The following is a 27,532-nucleotide window of genomic DNA, read 5'->3' on the forward strand; positions in this document are numbered from 1 at the left end:
AGCAACAAGGCTGGGGACCAAGTGGCTAAGCAGCAGCTCTGCAGAAAAGGACCTGAGGGTTACAGCGACAACAAGCTGTGTATGAGTCAACAGTGTGCCCTTGTTGCCAAGAAGGTTAACAGCATCCTGGGCTGCACTGGTAGGAGCGTTGCCAGCAGATTGAGAGAAGTGATTATGCCTTTCTATTCTGCACTGGTGAGGCCACATCTGGAGTCCTGTGTCCAGTTTTGGGCCCCGCACTACAGAAAGGGTGTGGACACAATGGAGAGAATCCAGCAGAGAGAAATGAATATGGTTTGGGGGCTGGGGGACATGACTGGTGAGGAGAGGCTGAGCGAACTGGGCTTATTTAGTCTGCAGAAGAGAAGATCAAGAGAGGATTTAATAGCAGCCTTTAAGTCCTGGCAGGGTGGTTACAAAGAAGATGGAGCTGAACTGTTCTCAGTGGGGGCAGATGACAGGACAAGGAGCAATGTGCTCAAGTGGCAGCAAGGGAAGTTTAGGTTGGATGTTAAGAAAAACTCTTTCACTAGGAGAGTGGTGAAGCACTAGAATGGGTTAGCTAGAGAGGTGGCAGAGTCTCCATCCTTGGAGGTTTTTAAGGCCCAGCTCAACAAAACCTTGGCTGGGATGATATAGTAGGATGGCCCTGCTTTGAGCAAGGGGTTGGGCTAGATGTGACCTCCTAAGGTCCCTTCCAACACTCATTTTCTGTGATTCTATGAACAAGAACCTGGCTGGCGGCTTTAGGAGATGGATGAGGAAGGGCCTAGCTGAGGTTCTTTAGCAAAGGTCAGCAGCAAGAGCAGCGGTAAGGGGATGCTACACTGTAAAGGGAGGTGTAGGTGTGCTGAGTTAGTATAATCTAGCCAGCTTGGGTACCATGAGCAACAAAGCTATAGCAGCTCTGACTTTAGCAGGGGCTAAGAGCCCCCACTGGTATCTGTGTGGTCCTGAGCGGGGCTTACGGAGTCCACACTGGAACCTCACCACCACGCACGGCTTCATTGCTATTAGTACCCCTGTTAGCTAGATTAAAGCTGCACATGCAGCAATTAGTGGAGACCTACCCCCAGACATTTAGGAGGCTACAAGAAAGAGGAACAAGATGACCTGATGCCGGCAACTCCCAGGAGGAAGAGGAACAGTTGCAGCAATCAGAAGCTTTGGGCCTTTTGATCTGCTGAGAAGGAACAGGCTACTGTAAGGTAGAAAATCCAGTGGGATCATCCCTCCCAGCCCTAATAATATTTCATTTGCCATTAATAAATCAAGGCAAAGGCAGAAGCAGGGTAGTGAATCCCAGGGAACGCAGACAATGTGGAACAAGCCAGCGCTGAGGAAGAGCGGGCAGAGAGCTGCCTCCGTTCGGACTTGGGCATACGCTTAGGGACATGGGGAGGACGCAGCAGGAAGGTGGGAAAGGTGGCCAGGGCCAGCTGGATGGGAAAAATTATTTTTGTTGTTCTGGCAGAATTAATTATTTGGAAGAAATAGCACACAGCAAAGGGAAACATCTGGCTCTGCTTCATTAGGAGGGTGTCAACTCCTCTTTACTTCCATTATCAGAGTTTCCGGAGGCTATCGCCCCACTCTTCCGAGCTTTCTCCTCCTGGGGAAGGCTGTTAGTGGGCTGTGATGGCTGCTTTATTGAAGGCATAAGCTGTTTTGTTAGTAATCGAAAAGTTAAAGAGTAATAAGCTGCTATCTTCCTTGATTTCACTCTGCAGCCCTCATCCGGGGCTCCATTAACAGGAGAGAAGCCGACTGTAAGCTAAAGGCAAATTCCTCTAACCTAAGCAGCCGGGGCATCTACAGAATGGGCTTGTTGATCGTTTCTGAAGTCATATGGAGTCTGAAGCTTGCAGCAAAGATTGCTAACAGGAGAGAGAGATGCTCAGACACAGGTGTACATGAGAACCAGTCACAAGCAGCCTGTGATCTCCAAAGGAGGCAGGCTCCAGCCTCACAGTGGATGGTTGCTTTGATCCAGGTCTTTTCCTCACCCAGGATAAAAATCAAGAAGTCTGACTCTTTCCTTATGTGCACCAGAATAATAGCACTGACTTCACTAGAGAAAAAAAGCCGGTCTTTTGGTGATGGCACTGGACTGTGACTCAGGAAATGAATAGTTCATTACCAGTTCTGACAGGCTGCTTGTGCGACCTGGAGCAAGCGGCTTCATCTCTCTTTGCCTCAATTCCTTGTCTGTAAAATGGGTGGGTGGGTAACAGAACTTGGACTGTGAGCTCCTGAGGCAGAGCTTCCCTTACAAGCCCAGCAAAAGAGAAACCCTGGCCTTGTTTGGGGTCTCTAGGTGCTCCTGCAAGACAAATTATAATGAATTGCTCCTAACTGATGTCAGCGCAAGTGAGAGCGCCCAAGAAAGAGACCACTAAGGCTGGAGCTGAACTCCACAGCATGCAAGTTTTGGTGCCGGGGTACCTCTAGAAAGAAGCAGCAGATTATGAATGATGGGCTGAGACCAGGAGCTTGGATCCAAGTGATGCAGATTAAACGCAATGTTCAGGAAAAGCACTCATGATCTGCTACTGAAGAGGGGTTTCTGCCTGGGGTACAGAAGGTTTCAGATGTTTAAACAGGCTGAAGCATTAAAATATACGCTCTGGGGAGCCACCCTGCCGTGGTCAAGGGCTGGCTCTAGAAGATCTCTTTCGCCTCTACTGCCTCGGATACCAGGGGGAAAAAGGAGTGTGCTTGGTGTGTGAATGCAGCCCATTTACAGTGCTCCATTTCAGATGCTCACAGAGATTGGAGACGCCAGAGACAGAGTTGACTAAATGGCTGAGAGATGTTATCAGGCTTTAAAGGGATGAACTATGAGAAGAGAACTCAATTTCTTGTCCCTGGAGTGAAGTCAGATCAGTCTAAGGCGGTTCAAGGTTTATAAAATATTAAATCAGGTGCATAATCTGGCCACAGATAAAAAAGTGTTTGTACTGAAGGAACATCTCCAAACCAGAAAGGGGGAGTTATCGTCCAGGAGGGCTGCAAACAAATCTAACAGGCTGTGGGGAGACTGTGTAGGGATTCACAATTGCCAAGCAGCGGATAGCTTTTTCAATGGGAAGCGATGAGGAAGCTCAGTGGTGGTGCCGGGTCCTCGAAAAACCAGGGGGGTGGCAGTACAGGAGGGAGGGAGAGCCAAGACACAGAGGAGAAAAAGTTGATGTGGGGAGAGAAGCAAGAAACAACAAGATTAAAGGGAAGGAGGGCAACGAGACCAGGAGAGAGAGGATCTGTGCATTGAATTCTGGATTTTGGTAAGATCATTTCCATGCAACAAGGGTGACAGGCTGGATGTGTTAGTGGGTAAGGCACCAGACTGGCACTCAGGAGCTCTGGGTTCAATGCTTACACCTGAACCCCAGATATTCCCAGGCCATGTCTGATGCCTCCATTGCCCTGGTGCGAGATGTGGATAACATCCCAGCCCCAGCCTGCAGGAAGAGGCGAGGATAAAATCCATTGAGCGAGAATGAGGAGCTCACATACTGCGGTGATGGAGAGCCAGACAGATACCAGGATGGATAGGTGCAGACTCACTAGTTAGACCCGAGTGCGAGAATGGAGGCGAAGTGACAGGAAAGCTGCAGGAGACTTTAGATGTGATGGGACTGTCAGGAGAAGAGCAACAGTCAGAGCCAGGAAAGGAGAGAGGAAAGCAACAGGAAGGGAGTACGCAGCAAGATCCTGGCTGGCATCTCAGGGAAAAAAGCGCTGTCCAGACGCAGAAGACTCCAGCTTGAAGGGACAAACTGATTCAGCAGCAGGAAACCTTCCCTGCTGGATCTGCAGAGGAGGCACTTGCAGCTTGGAGGCAACAAATGCCTTCTGGGATGATAGCTGGGAAGGCAAATAATAACTTCATTTGCAGTTAATAAAGCAGAAGCGAGATGCTGCATCCTCAAGGACTGAGGCAACACTCAGTGGGGACAAGGAGGGAACTGCTCCATCCAGAGCCCAGCAGAGAGGGGAAGGCTGGAAATTGTTTTTAGCCTCCAGATTCTCCCTGGACTCAGGCTCACATGGGCTGAGAGAAGGATTTGAGATGAAGCTGCTGCGGTGAACAAGGTCAGGGGAACTGTATCACCCCACGCACCCTGCCTGCCCCTCCGTTACAACCTCCCAGCCTCGTCCCCTGTGGGCCTGCCCCGTGGGCTCAGGCAGCTCCGCTGGTCAGTGATGGCTCAAAATGACTCCCAAAGGGGACGTTTCACTCACCTCTTTCTCCCCACAGATATTGCTGATAATAGAGCTTGAAGCCGGACTTGATGAAGGTCCCAGGACAGCTACCACCCCTTTCGGCAGAATCTGGCACACTGGAGTCACCACGGAGAAGAAACACGTGTTAATGAGGTGCGATTATCCAGAGTCCCAGCAAGCAGCGATGCCTACGCAATACAGCACAAAGTATATCAACTTGCACAGCCTCCGTGCCCTGCTGAACCAAGAGTCTCTGTAGCCCCAACCTCATGAAGTTATTCTCATATCCCTAACTTTCAAAACATCTCTGCTTCCCACTACTAGTCCCATAGCCCAGCTGTCTTATGGGACAGACCTCCAACCTTGTTAAGTCCCCACCATGTGCTCCAAACCTCTTATCACCACTGCTGGTTTCCTCTTAAAAAGTCGTGGCACACTCCCCTCTGCCACCCCCAATCCCACAGAAGCCCCTTGCCAATGCCATTTGCACATTATTCTCCAACCCCTCCGAACCTCTCACATCTGTTATCTCCCCGCCCTCCTTCAAGGCCAAAGACAGCCGGGTCCCTTTGCCCGGTGACGTGCTCCTTTCAGGCTTTTCTGCTTTGCAGCAAGAAATTATCATGGAAGTTTATGGATGATATTAAGCAAGGAACAATCCAGGTTAAAGCAACATACTGCAGCAGCCAAACTTATATATATTTCTTCTCTCATCTTATGCAGAACTGAGTAATAAGAAGAATTAAATTATTGCTCTCAGTTTGTTTTTACTGTACGCTCGGTGCAGCAGCAGTTAATGTTCTGGACCCAGGCCACGAGGGTTGATATAACATTAACAGGACCCTGACAAACTGAAGAAGCTGAATTTTTCCCTTGGTCTCCTGGGTTATACTGTAACTTTCTGTCCTTTCAATCAGAGCTGAAGGGACTTGGAAGGCCTCCCCGGTGGAAATCAGATCCAACCAAACCATCCAGGACTGTTCCTCTGGAGTAATTTGTATGAGTGAAGCCTCCACAGACTGAAACCAGCAGCATCCTCATTTCTGCGCCCCGAGGTCCCCGAAGGATATTCTGAACTTGGCATGGATGACTGGAGTTTTGAAAGACATTGGGAGAAATGGCTAACTCAGTATTACCACGCTCCCATCTCCCTTCCATCTAAAGACACAGGCAGGCAGATGAACTGCAAATACACAGTCATGTTTGCTTAACTAGCATAACGCGAGTGCTTGCAAGGTATGCAGACACCACTTGGGAGAAATTAAGTTCACCACGGTTATTTGCCTTCTCTACAGTAACATCTTGCCAAAGCTTTCAAAAAAATCAAGTGTTTATGAGCTAGCTTATGCAAAGAAGTCGTGCATCTAAAAGACAGTCCCTCATATATCAAGTGACTTGTCTGGCTTGGGACAGGATTCTGCCTTTGGGCGCTGGGTGTGGATCTGAGCCAGGCCTTTACAATGGTGGTGGAAATTACCTAGATGTAAGGGTTGGAAGCTGAAACCAGAAAAACTGAAAGTGGAATGCAATTTGAATAGCGTGGGTAGTTAATCATTGGAACAGCCTTATGACAGGATATATGGGTTCTCCAGCACTTGAAGTCTTTAAATCAAGACTCAATGTCTTTTGGAGAGAAAGAAAGAAAGAGAGATATGCATTCTCCTTTGACAACGAGTTACTGGGCTCTTTGTGGCAACCAACAGATGAATGTCAAAGGTCTAAGTTATGCAGGAGGTCAAAGTAGATGATTATAACGGTACTTTGTGGCCTTAAATCTATGAAGTTATACCATCTAGTGGCTACAACAAGGGTATAAGAGGCAGGGCTCCTGGGCTGTAGTCCCAGCTCCACTAATGACCTGGTCTGTGACTCTGGGCGAGTCATTTCACCTCTCTGTCCCTCTGTGAATTAGGGATGAGACTAGTGCTTTAACAGGCAATGATATGGTTTAATTAATTCATCTTTGTAAAATGATCCAAGAAACACGGGCATATGAAAAGTGTCATCCCAGCTTACACCCTAACCGACTCAGGAGGACATGGAGGAGCTTAAACCTAAAATCAGCTAACCACAAAACATAAAATAATAATAAATAAGCCCCTCCCACCCCCATGCCTTTTAAAACAAGGATAAAGTAATCTCCCCAAGTAAAGAAGGGAAATGTAATCATGCAATAAGACCTCTCTTTTCATTGTTTTAAAAACTGATGTAAATGTATTACAGTATAACCTCGTAAATCCGGATACACATAAAAAAAATAATCGGGAATTATCAAAAATCCGGCACTTTTTAAGCTTGCACGCAGCGGCTCCTGCCGCCATCCACCACCCCACACTGCCGCGCCACGTGCGGCCGCTGCTCCAGGACCAGCCATCGCTCCAGTTTCAAAAATCCAAAATTGTTAAATTTCTGGCAGGTTCTTGGTCCTGAGCATGCTGGATTTATGAGGTTATACTGCGCTGTACTGTAAATCTTCTGCCCACAATGCAGCACACAACAGGGCATAGAGAGATGATTTGTCTTACAGGAACTAGCCCCGCATTCGAGAAGACAGCTCATTGCCATGTTTTACTCAGTGCTGGACTTTTCTGTTGAAAAACGGTGTTTGTGACCCCGGGGAAAAAACGAACACCTTATTTCCTGCCAGCCAACAGACGCCCACCAAAAGATAATACTTGTAGGCTATACTTGTAGGGCCCCAGGGGCTCACTAGGGAAGTCAAATCATCTGGGCAGAGATGCAGACGACAAAGGAGGAGGCCAAACAGCAGCCCTGCCGGACTGAATGCACCCGGTCTGGTCTGATGTAGGAAACCAAGTTGTCCTGGGTCTAGGTAGTCTTGGCTGAGAGGCTGCCTTGCAGTTCCAGCAGCTGTAGATACAAGCCAAGGAGTTTTGGTCAAATACTAGCTATGAATGAGTGACAAGGCTTAACTTAGCCCCATTGTTGCTACCGAGCTGATGGACAGGAGTAAGAGGAAGGCACAGGAAGCCTCAATGACATGCACACATCTCCCCTTGGTTTTGTTCTCTCAGACCAGTATAGTGCACCAGTGGCGGGTTTTTTTCTCCAGCAGCTTCAAAGGGATATAGCACTTGCTTCTCCTCTTTGCTTAGAGATTTGCTGGCACTCACACCTCTTCAATAGACCTTTTTGACTAAGAATATCAGCAATTTGCAAACTGTGCATTCTGTTTTAGAAACATTCATCAGTCCCTCGTGACAGCTGGGAGCCTTCAATTATTTTGCAGTGTATCAGGCACCTGCCAGCATCCAAGAGGAAGGCACAGGCGCCCGCCCGTGTGTACACGTGTGAATAAGGCAAAAGTCCTAAGGGGGGGATTTTTGTCCTGCATGTAGGGGAAAGTTTGGCAAGCACTTTCCCTTTGTCTCTCGGGTAGCCAAGAACAAAAAGTGTGTTAAGTAGTCATAGCAACTGAGTTGCAACAACTGCCAGAAGAAAGAGCAGCAGCTTATCACTCTAAGGGTGAACATCGGACGGAATTACAGAAAAGAAAAAAAAAGGAAACCAAGTGGAGATGCCTTGAGGCAGAGGCTTAGGCCATGTTGAGGAAGCTCCTCTTGTAATCCAAAGCCATTTCCTAAATCAAAATGCAGCCTGCTTCTCTTACTCTTCATGGGAGTGGGGAGGAGGAATCATACCCAGACTCAGCCGTGCTCCATCGACAGGCATCATGTATTCAGACAAGCGCTGGCAAGGATGCAGGGCTGTCTGCACAACTCCACATTCATTTCTGGTAAAAGTGATCTGACTTCACTGGCATTATCCCAAGGACAACATGGACTAACCAGAAAACCATGGATCCCAACACAGAGCCTGCCATGAAGGATGCTGGCCAGGATATTGTTTTAGATGCTAGAATCGCCAAACCAGATCCTCAGCTTGTGTGAACTGCTGTAATTCTTGATAGTCAAAGAGCTAGCCCAGCACCTACCTCCCTTACAAATGTATACAACACCCAATACTATGGTTGCATGCATGCATGAAAAATTGAAACCTTCAATGATCTCGCCTGGAAAATGGATTCAATCAGAAGAAATGTTATAACTGGCATATATTAAGGCCCTGGCTGAAACCATCATCACACCGGACATACCAAGGCAAGGCTAAACTTCTAGACTTGCTCCTCACGGTATCACACCACCTTTTTGCCAGGGTACAACAGCATGTTCTGCCTAGAAGCATGCACCCAGGTTTGGGGAGCATACCGCCTGGGACCACAAGGTCCCAATGCTGACTTGCAGCCAACCATCTCATATGTCAGAGTAGAGGGATCCAAGGGGCAGGGTTGGCCCCATCTTTGCTGGACAACCTGAGCCGAGCTTCCTAAGCGTTGCACATTGTGGCTCCAATTCGGTAATACACTTCCACATAGCTAAGGCTAAGCAGGTTGTACAGCCTCCACTGTACTGTCACCAGTCCATTGCAAATAGACCCAGTACTGTATCCCATCTGCTTCCAACACAATTCAATCTAAGTAGACTTTCAGTCGCTGTTCCTAGCTGTGGACTCCAGGGAACACCCCCAGGCTCAGACTCACAGTCTGGTGCACCATTTAGGATGTAAGTGGCTCACTCAGCCACTACAAACCTCAAAATCAGTGCCCGGGACCTTCTGACATACAAGCCTAGTATATGACTCTCTCAGCAACAGACGCTGTACCCTTCAAATACTTGAGTGTTACAGATCTTCGAATACAAAATACAAAATGGGTCCCCCTTCCAGCCTCACCTCATGCTTTCTTGCAAGTCAGAGGTGTTGATATTTCTCCTGTCCTCACACTCCTACAGGTCTTCTGGCCATGTGTCTGGAAACAGTCAGATATCCACACAGAGCAGCACCCTGCCTTTTAAAAGTAGCCTCTCAGTGGAAAGCTCCCGTTCCCACCCCTAGTCACACTGGCCCTGATGAAGAAAAGACCACTTTCCCATAGGGTCAGGCCAGTAGCTAACAGTCATTCAAAGGTGATATGCCCTGACTATTGCCTTGATGAGGTCTATATACACCTATCAAGCCAATTTCCTAGGTGAGACAGTTGCCTGGGATACATTACAATAGGGTGCCTTCATGCATAATGCAAACTGGAGCTCATCATTTGATACAGGCGCATCCCACTCTGCTTTGCTGAATCAGGGCCTAAAGAGATACTCAAAGTTTGGAAATATGAGCATCTCTGCTCACAGAGCTATAAGACATCAGTTAGATGTGTATTAGGAAGAGGTAACAATTCCTGTGCGGTCTGTATATTAAAGATACCAGCTTTCGTATACAAGAATCTCAGAGCACTTTGCAAATTCAGAGGTATACTCTCTCTTTGCCCACCGCGACGTGCTCCAGTCTCTGGTGCTGTATGCAACAGCAAGAACAGTTGAAGACAAGGAGAATCCTGAATCCAATTATCCCAACTGGAATTTGGCTGGGAATTAGCATCCTGACTTTTGTGAAACGTGTCAGGGTTTTTTAAATGACCAGACTGTGGGTTTTTTTCCTGAATTATGGGAAACCAATGAACCCCGAACCATACTAGGGTGCGGTCTCCGAAGTGAGGTCGTCACCCATTGGAAGTCGTCAGTGCTGCTTCCTGCAGCGCTCTCTACATGCTGTCTGTCTGGCAGCATCCTGAACCCAGCTGCTGATCGTGCTTGGCTGTTGAGTGCACGAGCATCAGTCAGGATTGCAGCAAAGACAGCAGAGCCACTATCCCATGTGAGCCCACTTGCTCAAATGAAGGCATCCCCTAAACACTCAGAAAGACTTCTGTGTACAGGTTAAAGCCAAAACCCCTCTAGTTACTCATTTTAGCTGATGAAACATCTGAAGGTGTTTGGATTAGCAGAAGGAAGATCCTTAGAAGCTGCCACATGCTGAAGACCATAGACTGATGAGCGGGAAATGTGTCCCTTCTTGGACTTTAAGAGGAAGAAAGTCATTAAACAGACCGTTTAGGATCCCTATAAAGGAATTTGGGGATATAAGACATGGAGTAAACAGGCTTTAGCTGCAATGAAAAAAAACAAGCCCTGTCCATAATCCTTTCACTATGGGATTACTTCAAAATAGTGATACGCAGATGCTTTCTTACAAGAACAGCCAATATATTTATTTGCCTCCACCTCCTTTTAGATAGATAATGAACAGGTCTTAATCAAATCCATGTGCGAGTTTGTCCACAAAGTTTTTTATCTGTTCTAGGAATCACAATTTTGCAGCAACTTATGTTAAGATCCCTGACTCAACCATTAAAAAATGGAAAATTGCTTTACAATAAAATAAAAAGCAACCCACAAAAAGTCTTTCTTCTCTTAAAATGCTAATTGCATGCAAAGTGTCACTGTTTGGATGTAATAGCGACATTCCTAGAATCAGTTAGCTAAACATACTAGCTGTGATATTTAGGAGTAATTCAAAAGGTGTGAAATCTGAAAGCGGTATTAAAGACATGTATAAAAGCTCCGCAGTCATAGGTTAAAACATCGAAACTACTTTCATTAATGTGACATGCAATGACAACTGCTACGGCTGTGTTAGAGCTGAGAAGTCAGGTATTCAAGAAGTAAAGAAACCTTTCATTTTAAGGGGCTTGATTCGCTTTTAATATTGGTGTAAATCAAGAGTAACTTTACTGTGAGAGTAGGGAGGGGCAGAAAGCAAATTTTCCATTTTGTAGGAAATGCTGCAATTTCATAATTTCTTTCTTGTCCTTGTTTGCAATAAAACAATGGAAAAGGTGCTGTCAAATGAAATTCCAAAGAAAGAAATTGCTTCCTTTTGATCATATCAAAGCATTTTGTTCCAACGTCTACTTTTTTATATTCAATTATTTAATATAAAAAAAAATAAATAAAAGTGTTTTAAACTGGAAACCTTTCTAACTTTTCAGGAAGCCGTATTACTCCCCCGCCCCTCCCACACAGCATTTTGCCGAAATCAGCAAGTTTCTACCAAATGTCTATGAAATGTTTTGGTTTCAACAAATTGGTATTTTCAACTAGAAACAAAAGGTGCCATCAGAAAAGTTGCGATTAGCTCTACATTGCTGTAAGGAACAAGGGAATCCGGGACAAGATCATTACCACGTTCACCCACACACGATGCGAGAAGGAGATCGGTACTAAACACGCAAATAAAGGAATGAATGGAAAATGCTGACATCAAATTCAAGAGATGTGGCAAGGAGGAGAAGCAGAACAAACAATAGAGGGAAGCAACACATTGTCCACGTTTCCTCTCCTGCTAATAACAGCAGAGAGGGTGAGGGATAGATGAGGAGGCACACATGGAAGCTGGACCCTGGCTGCCAGGTCTGTCTGTTCAACCCGTGTCCTCTGCTCTGCCCGGGATGGGTATATCTGGGCAGGCCAGAGGGCACGCGTGTGACTGATGCTCCACTTGGGCAAAGGATCAACTGAACAGACATGTGACTGGGGACACTCTTTAATCAGCTGCGATGACCCAGAACAGGGCACAAGCCGGACCCCCGTTACAGAGTTCAAGAAGCAAAGGCAGAGGAAGACCATTTCAAAACTTCTCCTTGAGATGCTGTAGGAGAAGTTTTTAACCTTAACTGTCTCACGGGTGATGGGCTCTATAGATAGACATCCAGGAACTTTCTGCAATACACATTATTAACTGAATGCGGAGGAACGGTTCTATAAATAGCCTAATTTCTTATTTGGGGAATCAAGGACTCGTGTCTCCACCTCACATGCTAACGGGCACGATGGTCCCTTCAGTGAATTATCACGAGGCTTGCTGCTCTGAAGTGCCGAGTGCCAGGACTCCCTTTGAACCTAATGGACATGGACACCACTCAGGACTGCTGAGAATCAAACCCAAAGGCTCGGAAGAGCAGCACTGAAGATAATTTTAGGAAGCTGTTATCATATCCTACGGGATAGCCCAGCAGAACTACACAGAAGTACAACCAACCTGGTTCTGCAGCCATTAGAGAGCGTTGCTCAGAAATCACTCTAAAAGCCTATATAACTTTATATCTTTTCTATAGACTTTTAGAACTCATTTGCAATAGGGAATTATAGCCCTGTTATAGGATTATATGAGATGGCTTAACAATTTGCTGTGGAGAAGTGATCATAGCCTTTTGATTTCTATAGGACTTTTTCTACAAGAGGCAGCCCTTAGAGCCATTTTTTGGGTTTAATTTTTATTGGGACTAGGGAGAGATTTTCCCTGACGCGGGAAGCAAAAATAATCAAACAAAAAAACCCAAAAAACCTTGAAGGCCTCTGAGAACATTAGTATATTAGTCAAATAGACAGGTTTTAGTAATGGATGCAGACTGGATGAGCTCATGTCTAAAGACAAAACCCTTTAGAGAGCATCTAGATCAGAGAACTGTTCGCATTTGGGAAATGCACACCCCCAGGCTGTGTATACTGCCTCTAGAAAGAGAGCTTAGGCACCACCTATTCTGGTATACACAACCCCTTGGCAGCTACTGTTGAGAAATGCAGAAGGAGAGCTGCTGCATTTCTTTGCCCAACTCAGGGCTAAGCAGCATTTCAGAAACGAGTCAATTCAAACCAACATTACCTAGTTCTTGTTTAGTGCTTTACATCAGTTCATTTCCAAAAGGTTTTAGCAAGGAAGACAGTAGCAGCATCCTCAGTTTACAGATGAGGGTGTTTATAGATGTTCTCCGAGAGAGAGGGGTGCTTTAATTAGAGCCATTCTAATTAAAGCATCATGTGTATCAGCATCCCCACTGCCATTTTCCAGCACGGGGACACTGATACATATGATGCTAGAGTCTGCTGGAGTGCAACTATTACCACACTTAAGCAGACTCAATTAATCAAGCCTGCTCAGACATGTTGTGATTACAGCACATTACAGCAGCTTCGCTGCATGTGTATAGGCACCCCCAGGCATAGAGCAGGGAAGGAAGTCACTTTGCTCACAGACAGCCATAAACTAGGGGATGAGAACTCAGGACTCCCAAATCCCAGACTTATGCTCTCTCCACTGGGCAATGCTTGCTCCCCTCCCTGCTTTCTGAGCCTGCCTTAAACCTTTAGACAGCTCTGCAGGGGAAATTCTGCAAGCAAGCCAAATCTATACGTGATAAAAGGATGGGCATTAAACTTTAGAAGGATGACAGTGTGCAGAGAAGAGGGGAGCAGCCCTAAAATACCCCCAAACTATGTAAAAGGATACCGCCCCATCTGCTATCCAGCACAGGTGAATCCCACTAGGATGCCAGCAAGCCTGCCACACACTTGGTCACTACAGCAGAACTGTCTTTAGGACACTGTTATAGCTGGAGAAGCACTCGATACACTAACAGGTTTTGTGATCGTTCAGATGCTTATAACAGGGTACTGTCTTTTCCTGAGAAAAGCCACACTGATCTCATGAATGGGACTGTTTTTTGGGGGCAAGCACCGCTGCAGACTCAGACCAGCTGATGTCTAAGGAAGGATGCTCTTGCGGGGAACCCCCACTTGGAGACCGACAGGAAAAGGAAAGGTTCAAGGCCCAGCAGGTACATACTGGTTTCCGCTGTCTCATATTCACTGTCTCTCAGCAGCTCAAAAATGTCCACCTCCACTTTGGCTTTTCCTGCTCGCTCTGGGGCCCGATTGATCCGATTCTTCGCCAGGGTGATTGACAGCCTCTCCCCTCTGCTGCACTCCATCGGGTCATCCAGAATGGCAGCTGGAAAACAAAAGCACAGCTCAGTAAGGAAGGACTGGAAAAATTGGCAGAACCGAGAATAAAACCTGGCGAGTCAGTAGGCAGAGGAAGTGAAAGGATTAGGGGGGAGAGAGAGAGAGAGAGAGGAAAGAGTCCATTTTCCATGGTGTGTTTTACCACTGGCGTTGGCAACAGTAGGTTTCTCTATTTGCAGGGATGCCTGAATCACCTAATTCGGGAGGATTACATCACTCAGTGGGGTCCCAATTCTGTAACCAGAGCCATCCATAGGATCATAGCAAAGTAGGGCTGGAAGGGACTTCACAAGATCGTCTAGTCCAGCCCCTTGCTCGAGGCAGGATCATCCCCGACTAAACCATCCCAGCCAACTATCTAATCTGCTTTTGAAAACATCCAAGGATGGACATACCACAGTTTCTCTAGGGTGCCTGTCGCAATGCTTGTCCTTTCAAACCGAGTACCAAGCTTACGTCCCACCAAAATTGCTTGCCCCCAACAGGCATTGCTCAGGCATGGGATGAGCTGTTCCTTCATCGTATCTACCGAAGTCCATTCATTTTATTACTGCCCCTCACAGCCATCTTTACCTGTTATGCCCACCTGTTAGTGCCTACCAAATTTCATAGACATTAGGGCTGGAAGGGACCTTGGGAGATCATCCAGCCCAGCACCCTGCCCCAAGGCATCGCTTGTGAGCTCCCTGCCTCAAGAGTGTCTGTTCCTTGCCTGCGCAGCGCCTAAGCTCCCACCTGGAGATTCCTGATTGCAGTTCCTAAATGTTACTAGAATACAAAAATCATAAAGCTGCGGTTTGTCCACTTCAATCAGGGCCCAGTTTAGTATTTAATGCCCAAGAAAACAGTTTAGGATTTACGGTGATGTGTCAATTAGCAAGTGAACAAGCACAGGCGCACGCACAAGAGTGCATCAAAAACATGCTTCGTTCATTTGATAAAGTCTCTGTGCAGTGCTGAGACCAGCAGATCAATTCTCACAGTCAGAATATTTCAGGAAGCGAGTGGGCAGGGGTGGGTGGGGAGGGACAAATATTTTTCAAACAGAAGACACTTGACTCTTGAACTCATCTCCTGAGCCTGCCTACTCAAATCTGTGCTACGCTGGGGTGGAGAAGAGATATTGTGGTGTATGGTTTTTATTTATTTTTTATAGAAGGTAAAAATAAATTGGAGTTGAGCATTAATCTTAATACTTCATAATGCACTAGCAACATTGCTGCGGTACCGTTTGCTGGGTCTGGTTAATAAGAGCTCCTGTTGCAGCACTCAGCTATTAAATCTTAGCTGGGAAGACAGCACTGTTTTTTTTTGGTGTGTGAATTATAAGGGGACCGATGCTTATCTTCCTTGCCAAAGTTTCTTAGCAGCATTGCTTCCATTAGGGCAGGAGCTGCCCGGGTGTAAACCAGGCCTAAGTAACACCAGAATCAGGCCCAAAGGTGCGTAGGTTAGCAAAGAGTAGATTAGTGCAGCTCTGCTGTATAATGTAAGCACACAGGCCAGGAAAATACAGAACCAGCTACAGCACTTGTTAAAGCTTTGAAATGCATCACTTTGCTGCAGAAGCTTTCCTTTTTTAAAGCAAGAACCATGTAAATCAAATGACAGCTGAAATAAAGTAAATTGGCTGTAACCTGGAGGTATGGAGCTGCTCTCGCAGTGGAGGGGGCGGGGGCAGAACAAGGAGATAGATAAGACTTGCAAGGCACAGGGAAAGTTAAAAGAAGATGTCAGCTAGGCATAAAGAATAACTTCCAGCTGGGACCAAAGCAGTGCAAGTTTGTCCTAAGGAGCTCCCACCTGGAGAGGTACAGCTCTCTGGTCTCCAGCTGATGGCACCAGACCCAGACAAAACACACCCAGAAGCCCTGCAGCAGCAGGCTGCTGCATGATAACTGGACCTCCAGGGAAGTTCCATGTTGGTTCTCCAATTGTCAGAGATTACTTTAGACCCTGAACCTTGAAGTTTCTGCCTCCAGAGAGATCCTGACTTGACAGTTGGTTGCAATGAAGTTCTCAGTGCTCAGACAGCTAATCCCCTTAGTTAGTTATGTCTACTAACAAGACCACAAGGATGCCATGCTTCCAAGAAGGTATCCAGGTTGTGGCCATATTTGTCTAAAGGAAAAAGCAATCAGGGCTCATGCATAAAGGTGATATCTTTTATTAGACCAGATTTTTGCAAAAAATTTTCATTTAATTAAATGAAATCATATTTTCCCAAGCAAGAAACAACTTGGACCACCTGCAACCTGAGATCCTGCTCCTGCCTTTAAAGTACTTTGCATCATCACAGCCTCGCAGGAGAGCTGAGACTCCTTACCAGAGAAGAACTGCTGCCCAGAGGGCTTTTTCCATCTATTGAGTCCTCTGTGAAATCCTATGAAATATGATCTTTCATTTCTACCCAGGAGAACTTTTACAATCTTTTCTCTGATGCCAGATGAAGGGTGTTTGTACCCAAAAGCTTCATAGAGCTCATAGACATTTGGGCTGGAAGGGACCTCGGAAGATCAAGTCTATCCCCCTGCTCCAGGGGCAGGAAGTCAGCTAGGGTCAAAGGATCTCTGCCCTCTGCCTCACCTGGCTCTCCAAGCCATCCTTAGCTCTCCTCTAGATCACATTCACTCAGAAGCATAGGAAATGCATAGGGATCATGGGAAATATATAGCCTTCACTGGGCCCAAAATATGCATTTATACTGAAATCCCAACCCAGTCTCTGGGAGTCAAGGTTTCATTTCACACAGCTCAACCTCTGGGCTGTTGCTTTAGACGGCACACAGCTACACCCACACCGTTACAGGATAGACATGAAAAGATTTTCTCTTTGTGGACGCACATGTCAAACACCCATTACATCTAATGGGACACGCACACAGGAGCCGGAAGGAAACAAGCTGCATAAATAGGATACCGTGTCTGTCCTGCGTGATTTCCAGTATGGTTATTCATGTGCAGTTCTAGCTCTGCTTGAACAGCACAAAATAATGGCCACGGCTGTACCTGGAAAACTGTTAAGGGGAAAAAGTGTGTGTGTCTGTGGGGGTGGGGGGGATAACAGCTATCCGATCCCCTCTAGTGAAAAACGCTGCAATCTGGCATATTCTGTCGACTGTGAAAGCTTGTTGTGATAAAAAAAAAATAATTAAAGAGGCTGCATCAGCAGACATATTAACGATATGTTTGTGGAACATCTGGACAGCTAACAAAAATAATCATTGGTGCATTAGGGCTTTGGGGTTTTTTTCTTCTGCTTCCCTTCCTCCCCACATTTTGACGCTCTCTAAGACAGCACGGCTACTCATTGGGAAGTGCCAGGTAGGCACCTAGAGGCAGCTCATACTTAGACACTCGAGTGGGAGCTCTGAGGTTCTCAGTCCCGTGGGCTAGCATCCACCTCTAGATCTAAAGAGAAAGGCATAAAAAAAAATACTAAAAGAACACGCAATGCTGAGATTTCCGGCCAGTGCTTTTTTTTTAAGCATTTAAAATATCCGCTTGCCCATGCTCCGGTTTGTGCCAGGCATGACTGTGAAAGGGAGAGATTACAGAAGCAAGTTGGAAGTTGATTCATTTAATCAGATGTAGGCACTGAGGCACTCAGACACTCACAGGATGAGCACTCAGGTCCTACGGGGATAGGGATCAGAGTTTGCCAGAGTGGGGGGTGTGCATATGGACAGCTATAGATAGGTTAGTAGCGAGGTACCTATGGGGATAGACAGATGCACCAAGGAACTGATCTTCCTGCCTTGCATCACTTTTAAGGATTTCAAAACCTGAACTTGCTTCTGATAAGGAAACACGTGACAACAATTCTTGTGAGATGTGTCTCGCCGCACAGATGTCTTGGCGAGCATTCCCAGTCCTTCAGGCAACACCATCTCGTCTGCTCCGCTTACATACAAGCGCTGTCATTATCTGCAAAGCACGGGCAGTTAATCTTTATCTCATTATACGACTGCAAAGGTTGTGCTTTCCTCTAAGGCCAGCAACTCGGATCACAGGATTTTTAGAAGTTGATATGCATGGTGGCTATTTTTAATTACAAATGAGCCAAGCGAGGAATGAAAAGCATTCCAGAAAGCCAAGTGTTGCCTCACTCCTCCTTGACCTTCTCTCACTCTCAGAATTAACCCACAAATCCTGCCTCCCTGATCCAAGCGTTAGGAGCTTGGATGCAATTTTATTTTTTATTTTTCGCCTGGCCCACGTTGCTATGAAAGGGCAGGCCAAAATCCAAGATCTGAATTAGAACTGGTTGGGAATTTCTCACAAGGTTTGCCCAAAGGAAAAAGCCAATTCTTTACTGCCAATGCCGTTTGCAGGAAAAGGCTGGTTTGGAAGAGCTTTCCATTTGAAAAGCCCTTGAAGTTGTTGGAATGGGAGACATTTTCCAACAGCTGCATTGTTCAGCTCAAAATAATTTTTCAATTCAAAATGTATGTTAATTTCTAGTACAGAACATGTATTTTTAAAGGCACATCAAAATGTCATAATTGATTCTTTTTTTAAATGGCTCACGTCATCTGTTTGCAAGCACTTTTGAGATTGATTTTTGTGCTAATTCAGGGTAGGACCACCCCCCCCCCCCTTTGAAACCTTGAACATTTTTCTAAACTGAGAAAACTGTGCTTCCTTGCTCCCCCTGCCAACTGCCTGAACTTTGTGGCTTGTCTTGAAAAAACATCCCTAAGAAAGGAGGCAATACCCCAACATTACACAGCAAATTGCGGAAAGTGAGGGGCAGCCTTAAGCAAAAAGGAGCTCCATCAGTGGCTGATATAAAGGCCTAAAAATATCCATTTGATATAGCAGGAACAAAGATACGGCTCTTTTTACTTACCAGAATCCCACTAGATCAGGGCCACATGAGAACATATTCCTTTGCTCATCTCCTCATTTCGGGAGATGACGGGAGCCCCGCAGTTTCATAGATGTTAGGGTCGGAAGGGACCTCAATAGATCATTGAGTCCGCCCCCTGCGTAGGCAGGAAAGAGTGCTGGGTCTAGATGACCCCAGCTAGATGCATGTCCAACCTCCTCTTGAAGACCCCCAGGGTAGGGGAGAGCACCACCTCCCTTGGGAGCCCGTTCCAGACCTTGGCCACTCGAACTGTGAAGAAGTTCTTCCTAATGTCCAACCTAAATCTGCTCTCTGCTAGCTTGTGGCCATTATTTCTTGTAACCCCCGGGGGCGCCTTGGTGAATAAATACTCACCAATTCCCTTCTGTGCCCCTGTGATGAACTTATAGGCAGCCACAAGGTCACCTCTCAACCTTCTCTTGCGGAGGCTGAAAAGGTCCAGTTTCTCTAGTCTCTCCTCGTAGGGCTTGGCCTGCAAGTCCTTAACCATACAAGTGGCCCTTCTCTGGACCCTCTCCAGGTTATCCGCATCCCTCTTGAAGTGTGGCACCCAAAACTGCATGCAGTACTCCAACTGCGGTCTGACCAGCGCCTGATAGAGGGGAAGTATCACTTCCTTGGATCTATTCGTCCTGCATCTGCTGATGCACGATAAAGTGCCGTTAGCTTTTCTGATGGCTTCGTCACACTGCCGGCTCATGTTCATCTTGGAGTCCACTAGGACTCCGAGATCCCTCTCCACTTCCGTGCCACCCAGCAGGTCATTCCCTAGGCTGTAGGTATGCTGGACATTTTTCCTCCCTAGGTGCAGCACTTTGCATTTCTCCTTGTTGAACTGCATTCTGTTGTTTTCTGCCCACTTGTCCAGCCTATCCAGGTCTGCCTGCAGCTGTTCCCTGCCCTCCGGCGTGTCCACTTCTCCCCATAGCTTTGTGTCATCCGCAAACTTGGACAGAGTACATTTCACTCCTTTGTCCAAGTTGCTGATGAAGACATTAAAGAGTATCGGTCCAAGGACCGAGCCCTGCAGGACCCCACTGCCCACACCCTTCCAGGTCGAAACTGAGCCTCCAGCCAATTCACCACCCACCGGACTGTGTAGTCATCCACGTCACAGCCTCTTAACTTGTTCACCAGTATGGGGTGGGATACCGTATCGAAGGCCTTCCTGAAGTCTAAGTATACGACATCCACCCCTCCTCCTGTGTCCAGGCGTTTCGTAACCTGGTCATAAAAAGAGACTAGATTAGTCAGGCACGATCTGCCTGCTACGAACCCATGCTGGTTTCCCCTCAGCATAATTTGTCCTGCTGGGCTCTCGCATATGTGAGCCTTGATAATTTTTTCAAAGACTTTGCCAAGGATGGAGGTGAGACTGACTGGTCTATAGTTGCCCGGGTCCTCCTTCCTCCCCTTCTTGAAAATAGGGACCACATTGGCCCTTTTCCAGTCCTCCGGGACTTGGCCCGTGCGCCACGAGCGTTCAAATATTCCCGCCAGTGGCTGTGCAATGACGTCGGCCAGTGCCTTCAGCACCCTCGGATGGAGCTCATCCGGGCCTGCCGACTTAAAGGCATCCAGTTCTTCCAAGTGACTCTGCACCATCTCAGGGTCTACGCATGGCAGTCTGGTGCCTTGCTGCTGCCTCTCTACAACCCCAGTGAGAGACTTATCTTGCCCCTCACTCAGGAACGCTGAGGAACACCGAGTTGCTTAAGGCTGGTAGTCCATCAAGAAGCAAGCCTATTGCAACCACACCTCCTCCAATGGCTATAGCACATTGTGGCTAAACACACTATCCCAATTAGACGTGAACTCATTAAGTGTTTAGTGGCAGCACCAGACTGGACAGCATGTCCTGGAAGTTTAGAGCTGAGCCCACCCCATTTTACAGTTTTCCTCCCCCTCCAAATTACAAACTTCATTGTGGCAGCAAGGAAAGAACAAGGATCCTTGTTTCCAAACACAGGAGCCTCCAGATGCTCGAGGTAGGAGAAAATCTACATTAATCTTTGGGGATGCAGGACCGAGGGCCCATTGCTGGGCAGCTCTGATGCAGCTCACTAGGAGGCAGTAGCACCCATACAAACCAAACCAGCCATGAATGGAGAGCCATTACAGATTGCTAACTTCCTTCAGGGCTTGTGCAGAAATTGTCACAATGCTCCATCTGCTCCCATACTGTGAGACTAGTTAGTTGTTACCAAATATTAAACCAGCTCATGAATCTGACTGGGTAATGAGGCCGAACTAATCTTTATTTATTATTATAGCTAGCAGACCAAAAAGGTAATTTAATGTTTAAAAAGGTTGATTTTAAAACTTTATGTCTGGGGATGCATTGCCAACTCTCGTCTAATAACGGCATCATTAAGTACAGACTAAAGTCTTTATTTAAATTCCCTTTTATGTATTCCTGTCTATTAACGATGGGGAGATGCATCAAGTAAATCTTTAATTCTGGAAACTTAGATTAAGCCTTTGAACTTTGTTAGCCACAAAAATTGCTACACTGCTTTTCTCCCTGGTTGTAATAAATGTCTCAGACCTAGATGTTTCAGAGAGGTTTTTTTTATTATTATTATAGGATCATAAGCAAAAAATTTCAGAAGCAGCCACAGGTTTTCCAGCCATTTCAGAGTTTGTGAATACCAACAGCAAGAGTTGAAGTCAAAGTCCTGTAGTCGCTCTGGGATTTGCTTTCAAAAAGGATAAACGTCTCAAGCAGAGCTGGTCTAGAAACATCTTTGCTCCCACAAGAAAGTTTGATAAAAGATGAAAAATGGCTCCATCAAAAGTTTTCCTCCAGGGTTTTTAATGAAAAATATTACCCAGGATCCATAAAATTATTGCTCTTTGGTTGAAAAAGTTCACTTTTTTGAGTGAAATAATATTCCTCATTTTTATCCTTCCCTTTCCCAAAGAAAACCTATAATATATTTAGGCAGACAAGGTTCCTTGGGTGAATTTGATATCTTTTATTAGACCAACCCAAATGGTTGGAGAATAGTTATTAAGCAAGCTTTCGGGTTCAAAAACCCTTCGTCAGGCCCGTTATATATTAAATATAATATATAATATAATATATAATATATATAAATATAATATATTTAATCTTTTTTTTTTATTTTTTTAGACAGAAATTGCAGTTTGGAGGGAAAAGAAAGGAGGTGCTTGCTAGTGAAAAATATTTTAGATGGTAAATTTTCATCCCGTTCTAAACTTGAGTTGGACACTCCAACACTAATTGACACATAAGGGCTTTGGCCATAAATACTCAATTAGGCTGCATAACTTGGAAACCCCAGTGTATTATCCATAGGCTACTGATGTAGATCATCACGTGACAGCAGCAAATCCTCCTCTTTTTACACTGAGCAGTGTAGGACAGCTAAAATACATTCAGCACTGTCCCACGATTCCTGTCTACACCAGTAAGTTGTCTATACATCAGCAACTACATTGCTCCAGTTGTCTCAGGGATGTTGCATACTAGTGTGGAAGGAAAGCAACCCACAAAACGAGCACATTTATTAAGATGTGATCCAAACTGTATAAGTTTTTGAGAACTCTCTCCTTGACCCCCTAACGAGGCTTGTAACTGCAGCATGTCCGCCAATGTTTCATCCAATCTAGGAAGGATCTCCCAAGGGATGGGGTTTCTATCGCGTCCCGCAGGAGATCGATTCACTGATCCTACAAGCACTTATTCCACTTTATACAAGTAAAAGCTTACAACAATTGCAACACAAGCATTTCACAGGAGCATTTTCACACTACTTTATCACAGCGAACACGGGAGGACATGAGAAGCAGAAGAGCAGGCCACGTCCCACTTTTCTCCCCTGCCCTCAAGGAAACCCCTCTCAGAGCAAGAAGGCTGTTCATTTTCCTTGTTCCAGCCAATCTTGGTCCTTTCCGGCAAAACAGCCAACAACGGGACCAGTAAACGCCAACCACCTGGGCTGCATTAGCAACACAGACCGCTGTCCACCCAGAGCTGGGCTCAGACTGATCAAGTCATCCTATGAAAGCCACCAGCCAATTTTCAAGAGAACAGGAAAATTCATTTCCTACCATCCTCAGTTGAGTTTCAACCAGCACCCGAGCAGCAAATGTCCTTGCATCGCACTCCCATGAGCCGAGCAGTCCTCAGGTGTGCCTTTGCTCCATGAGCCGCATTTGTAACATATGCGCGCTGACAAGACCAACACGGTAACATGTTTTATTACATACTTCTACTGAGTTCATGATGCAACCAAGATCTAATGAAGTGGCATTTTTACAACAACAGGGAACAGATGTCACTGGAAGGTTTATATACTGTTAGAACAACACTGTCTAGCTGACCTTTCCCAGTCAAGTTTATTAAGTACCGTTAACTTCCTTAAGATGCCTCTCGCTCTGTTGGGATGTTTTGCCATAACTTACGATCCATCAAAAAACACAACCGTCGCTCTGAGTCAGTGCCTGGTATATGCAAGATGATGAAAGCATGGAGGAACTGAGATCGCTTCCCAAAATCTACCGCCGGAGGTTCGACAGGTCTGTCTTTCCACGTTCCCTATACTCCTGGCACATAAGGTCATACTTGAGATATTCTTCCTATTTACGCCCTCAATCTATTTCCAACCTCCTGTATGTTCCCAAGAAGCTCAAAACTAAAGTTGCAATGTGGGTTCAACCCAGATACAAGAACTTGCACAGGAGAGCTAGGATCCATTGGGAAGTGCTTTAGCACTGAAGAGCAAAGGGCTCTGAGATCTGTTTTAAGATGTGGGCCATGGGAAGCATCCAGTTGAATGCAGCAAGGTCATTAATACAGGGGGTTAATCTAAGCAGCAATAGTTTTCCTAAGTCTCAGAAAGATTCAACTCCCCTTTAAAATCCATGGGCTTGGGGAGGAGCATGAGGCATAATACTCATCGCAGAAGATGGTCCAGCCCTGGAAACCAGCCTCACCTCCCACCTCGCCTTCCTATTATTCCCTGCAGTTCACACACTGAGTTTAGACCTGCTGCTATTGCCATCAAAGCCAACCCCACATTAACTGCTCCCAATGCCTAGCCTAACCAGTTTAGGAATAGCAAGACATGTTTGGATAAAGAGGCAATTCAAATTTTTTGTTTGGTTAGGCCAGTGTTTCCCAGCCTTTTCCAACCCAAGGCCCACTTGCATCCGCGGCACACCTATTAAGGCATTCCCCATCCTCATACCTATTGTAGCTCATTGCCCTGGCAAAATTTTGCAGCACACCTGTTCATTTCTGACGGCACACTTTTGTGCCGCGGCACATTGGTTGCGAAACGCTGGGTTAGGTTGAAGATGGCTGCAAGGTTTGCTTATTTTACACGTTCCCTCCCTGCTGGCTACTGTATTAGCCCTTGAGGCTGTCAGTTTGGGGAACTGCGAGAAACTTTCAAAGTCCCTCATTACGAGGCTGTCGAGTAGAGCTCCAGTGGAGAAACAGGCAGTTTTGTATTTTCATTACGGTCTACAAACCGCTGCTTACAAATAAAATAATATTACAAAGTCCCCATAATCTGCCATAACTCAGGAAGTAAAGAAGGTGCCTCAATTAACACATTTTTTTATTTATTTTTTTTTACCTATGCTTAAACTCTTTTCTTCACAGACAAAGAGACATGATAATGTTTGCCTGATCGTCGTGGCGGAGAGCTATTTATTGCTCTTGGCCAGCCTCTGAAATCTGCATTTAAATAGAGCTTCCCTCATTTATGATATCCAGAGAGAGGGTGAATCAGGAGAGAGAAAAGAGAGGGAGAGGTGGGGAGAAATGATAAAACAGCCCAGGGCTTTGTGTCTCCGTTGCTTAAAATACAGCATCTTGTTTCCTTTTCTTGGTATTTGTTTGGAGAGCATTAAAAAACAATAAGATTTATGCAACAGTTTCCCCAAATTGCCTAATGAGGTGGACAAAGTGTCCCGGCTCTGTCCCAAGCCTCCCTTCTGCCTGTAACAGGGAGCCGTCGATCTTCCAGTGACTATGGAGAGGGTTTGCAAATACTCCAGTGCCATGCAAAGCACCGATGGGACAGCCTTATCTTTGTGCCCAGGTAAGCACGATCCACCCCTTAGAGCCAGAGAAGAATGGCGCCAGGTTATGGGATGCTGCTTCCTCCTCTGCACCACCGGACACCTGCCGTGATCTCAAGCACAGCAGGTGCAGCATGCATTCGGTGTGGTAGAAGTAAGTACCTCTTTCCCATGTCCCTTAAAGCACCTGCCACTGCAGAATGACACGCGTGGACCATCGAACCTATAAGCGGTTTGGGTTAATTTGCTCAAAAGTAAAATTCCAGCTCCTCTTGCACGCTGCTACAATCAGCCTGGCCTGGTCCCTCAGAACAACAAGCAACAAAAACAACAATAAAAGCTCTTTACATTTGAGAGAGAAAAACCCTTTACTTGTTGTTCTCCTGCCAGGCACCTAGAGGACAGATCTCTCCTCTCCTCCTCTCGCCTTCACTTCAGTGGTGGGAACAAACGCTCTAATGAGACAAGGTCCCAATTTTCTGATAGAGATCGTCTGCCTTTCAGAATGCAGATCTTGCGGCAAGGGAGCTCCCTTAGTATGCAATGGAAACAGCCGGTGCGAACTCGCGACAGGTCTGAAAGAGCCACCAGAAATGGAGCCGGCTCTTCCTTGCAGAAACTGGGAGTGAAATCTTGACTCCCAAGAAGAAAATGGCAAAATTCCCGGTGACTCTGGAGCGGGGCAAGGAAGAAAGGGGCAATTTTCACCGCAGATTGCAATACAAATTATGCAAAAGTTTGACTTCGGATTCACAAGTCATGTGGCTCAGGAGTGGTGAAATCCTGTTCAGGCCTTAGAGATGTTCAGGAGGGAAGGCAGGGGCAGAGGCCAAAAGCCAGATGTTGGGGAAAGGAGAAAGAAATGGCTCAGCCTCCTCTGGATGTGCATATGCGATGAGATTAAGGTGAGGAATATGCTGCAGAAATGGTGCCCAATGTTTGCTACAGGGCATCTTGAATTGTGACCAAATGAGGAGGTCCATCTATCTAGTGGGAATAGGTTCAGGCAGGATAGGGCCATGAGCTTTCATCTGGAAGGAGGCAGGCTTTCACCACTCAGGCTTACTAACTGATGGCAGTTTCTGGCCACCCACCCTGAAGATGGAAACTTTGAAGACAGGATGACCTCCAAGAAGGGCCTCTGAGCTGTGTTACAAGCTGCAGAAACCAGAGAAGAAGGGTGCTTGGATCTTTGCTATTAATGATCAAAGCTATTTCCTAGGAATCCACATTCCTCGTTCCTCCATGGAGTCCCTCTGCAAAGGCTGCCACACACAAATGAGATTTGGTGGTCAAAACCTTTGCTCGGCCTAGGAAACTCTGCAAAACTCTGGCTGCACCAGCACGTTCCAAACTTTAAGCCTCTGCTAATGGGCTGCAGCCTTTACAAAACAGACATTTCCAGTCCCAGCCAGAAATACCAAGGAAACCACTGCTCTATACCCAGGACTCTACTGAATGACGTCAACGTAGGACGGACGTACAGGAAACAAAACAGACCCAAGGAGTACACAGGAAATTGTGGGTTTCAGAATTATTCTGGGGAAAAAAATGGACAAAAAGTGAGAAGAGGGGAAAGGCAGAAAGGCATTTATATGATCTAAGTCAGTTTGCTCCATATCTATTTTAATGAGAGATGAGCTGGACAATTTAGAGTCAGCGCCTGAGAATTCATGGAAAGGGGGGAGGGTTTCCGAGCTACGGGTTTGCTTTCATCTATTCGTGCTCTAGGACCCAATTCGGAAATTCAGCTCCAGAACACGAACCTCCTTCCTCTTTGACTGCCTTCCAAGTGGGAAGGTCCGAGCTGAAATCCTGATTTCTGTTTTTTCAGTATCATCAATCAGAGTTGAGTTTCCAGAGGAAGTCCGCCTGCCTGTTTCACGGTCTCGGGTGACCGGCAGCAGTTGTGGTTGTAACAAGGAGAGCACTTCAAACCCTGATGGGGCCAGCTAATTCGGCAAGTCCCAGAAATGAGCAAGAGCTTAATTAAGTCAGGGGAGAGTAGAAACTTGGGGAAAATAACCAAATATACCCCAAGCTCCTCTGCCAGGCAAAAAAAACAAGGCAGTAATAATATGTAAAGACTCTGAGACTTCTAAAGGCATGCAAGAAGTCGTCTGCTGGGATTTAGAGCAGCAATGATGGACTTGAGAAATAGGATGTGTATCTGTGGTGTTTGTGTGCTGACAGATAGCTGGCAGCAGCTATGTTCTGCGGAGGGGGCTGCTGGAGCGAAGGGGGGCAAAAGAAATCCTGATCCAGCAGCAAATGTGATCTTTTAGTATACATGATTTTGTTTCACCAGGACTTAGTAGTTGCATTACACAAGCTAAACCAGGGTGTTGCACACCAGGAAGGGAGACTGGCAGAGAAGGCCGCATTACTTCAAGAAGTGGTGGTGGGGAAAGCTTCAGGAGTGCAGTGGAGGGGACGTATGAATGGAAAGCATAACCTTCAGGCAGCATTTAAAACCAAGACCCTGGCCACCCATGCGTGTTAGAGTCCATATAAACTTCCCCACAGAGGCAGGAAAGAGGAGAGATATCTTCATTTTCCACAATACAGTATTATTTTAAATGGATGTAGCACTATTCCTCATGTCTTTTCTTAAAGCATCATACAACATTCCTCTGCAATACTGCATATCTGTGCATGTCACT

The 27,532-nt window shown here is 46.2% G+C and overlaps 1 protein-coding gene across 5 annotated transcripts in view; it reads right to left on the reverse strand.

The window, feature by feature from the left end:
• The window catches only part of GRIK4 (glutamate ionotropic receptor kainate type subunit 4), a 282,987-nt gene that overhangs the window by 94,938 nt on the left and 160,517 nt on the right, over positions 1–27,532 (reverse strand). For 3 of the 5 annotated variants that reach the window (XM_059719504.1, XM_019487321.2, XM_006259689.4), the window contains exons 3-4: positions 13,762–13,926; positions 4,246–4,343 (exon numbers count right to left, since the gene is read on the reverse strand). In XM_059719504.1, the coding sequence (XP_059575487.1) occupies positions 4,246–4,343; positions 13,762–13,926 (263 nt within the window). Of the gene's footprint in view, positions 1–4,245; positions 4,344–4,619; positions 4,721–4,740; positions 5,202–13,761; positions 13,927–27,532 lie in introns of those variants that run through there. The other 2 variants (XM_019487322.2, XM_059719503.1) reach the window with 2 other exon arrangements.

Source organism: Alligator mississippiensis, chromosome 16 (assembly GCF_030867095.1).
Source record: "Alligator mississippiensis isolate rAllMis1 chromosome 16, rAllMis1, whole genome shotgun sequence".
Lineage (NCBI taxonomy): Eukaryota > Metazoa > Chordata > Crocodylia > Alligatoridae > Alligator > Alligator mississippiensis.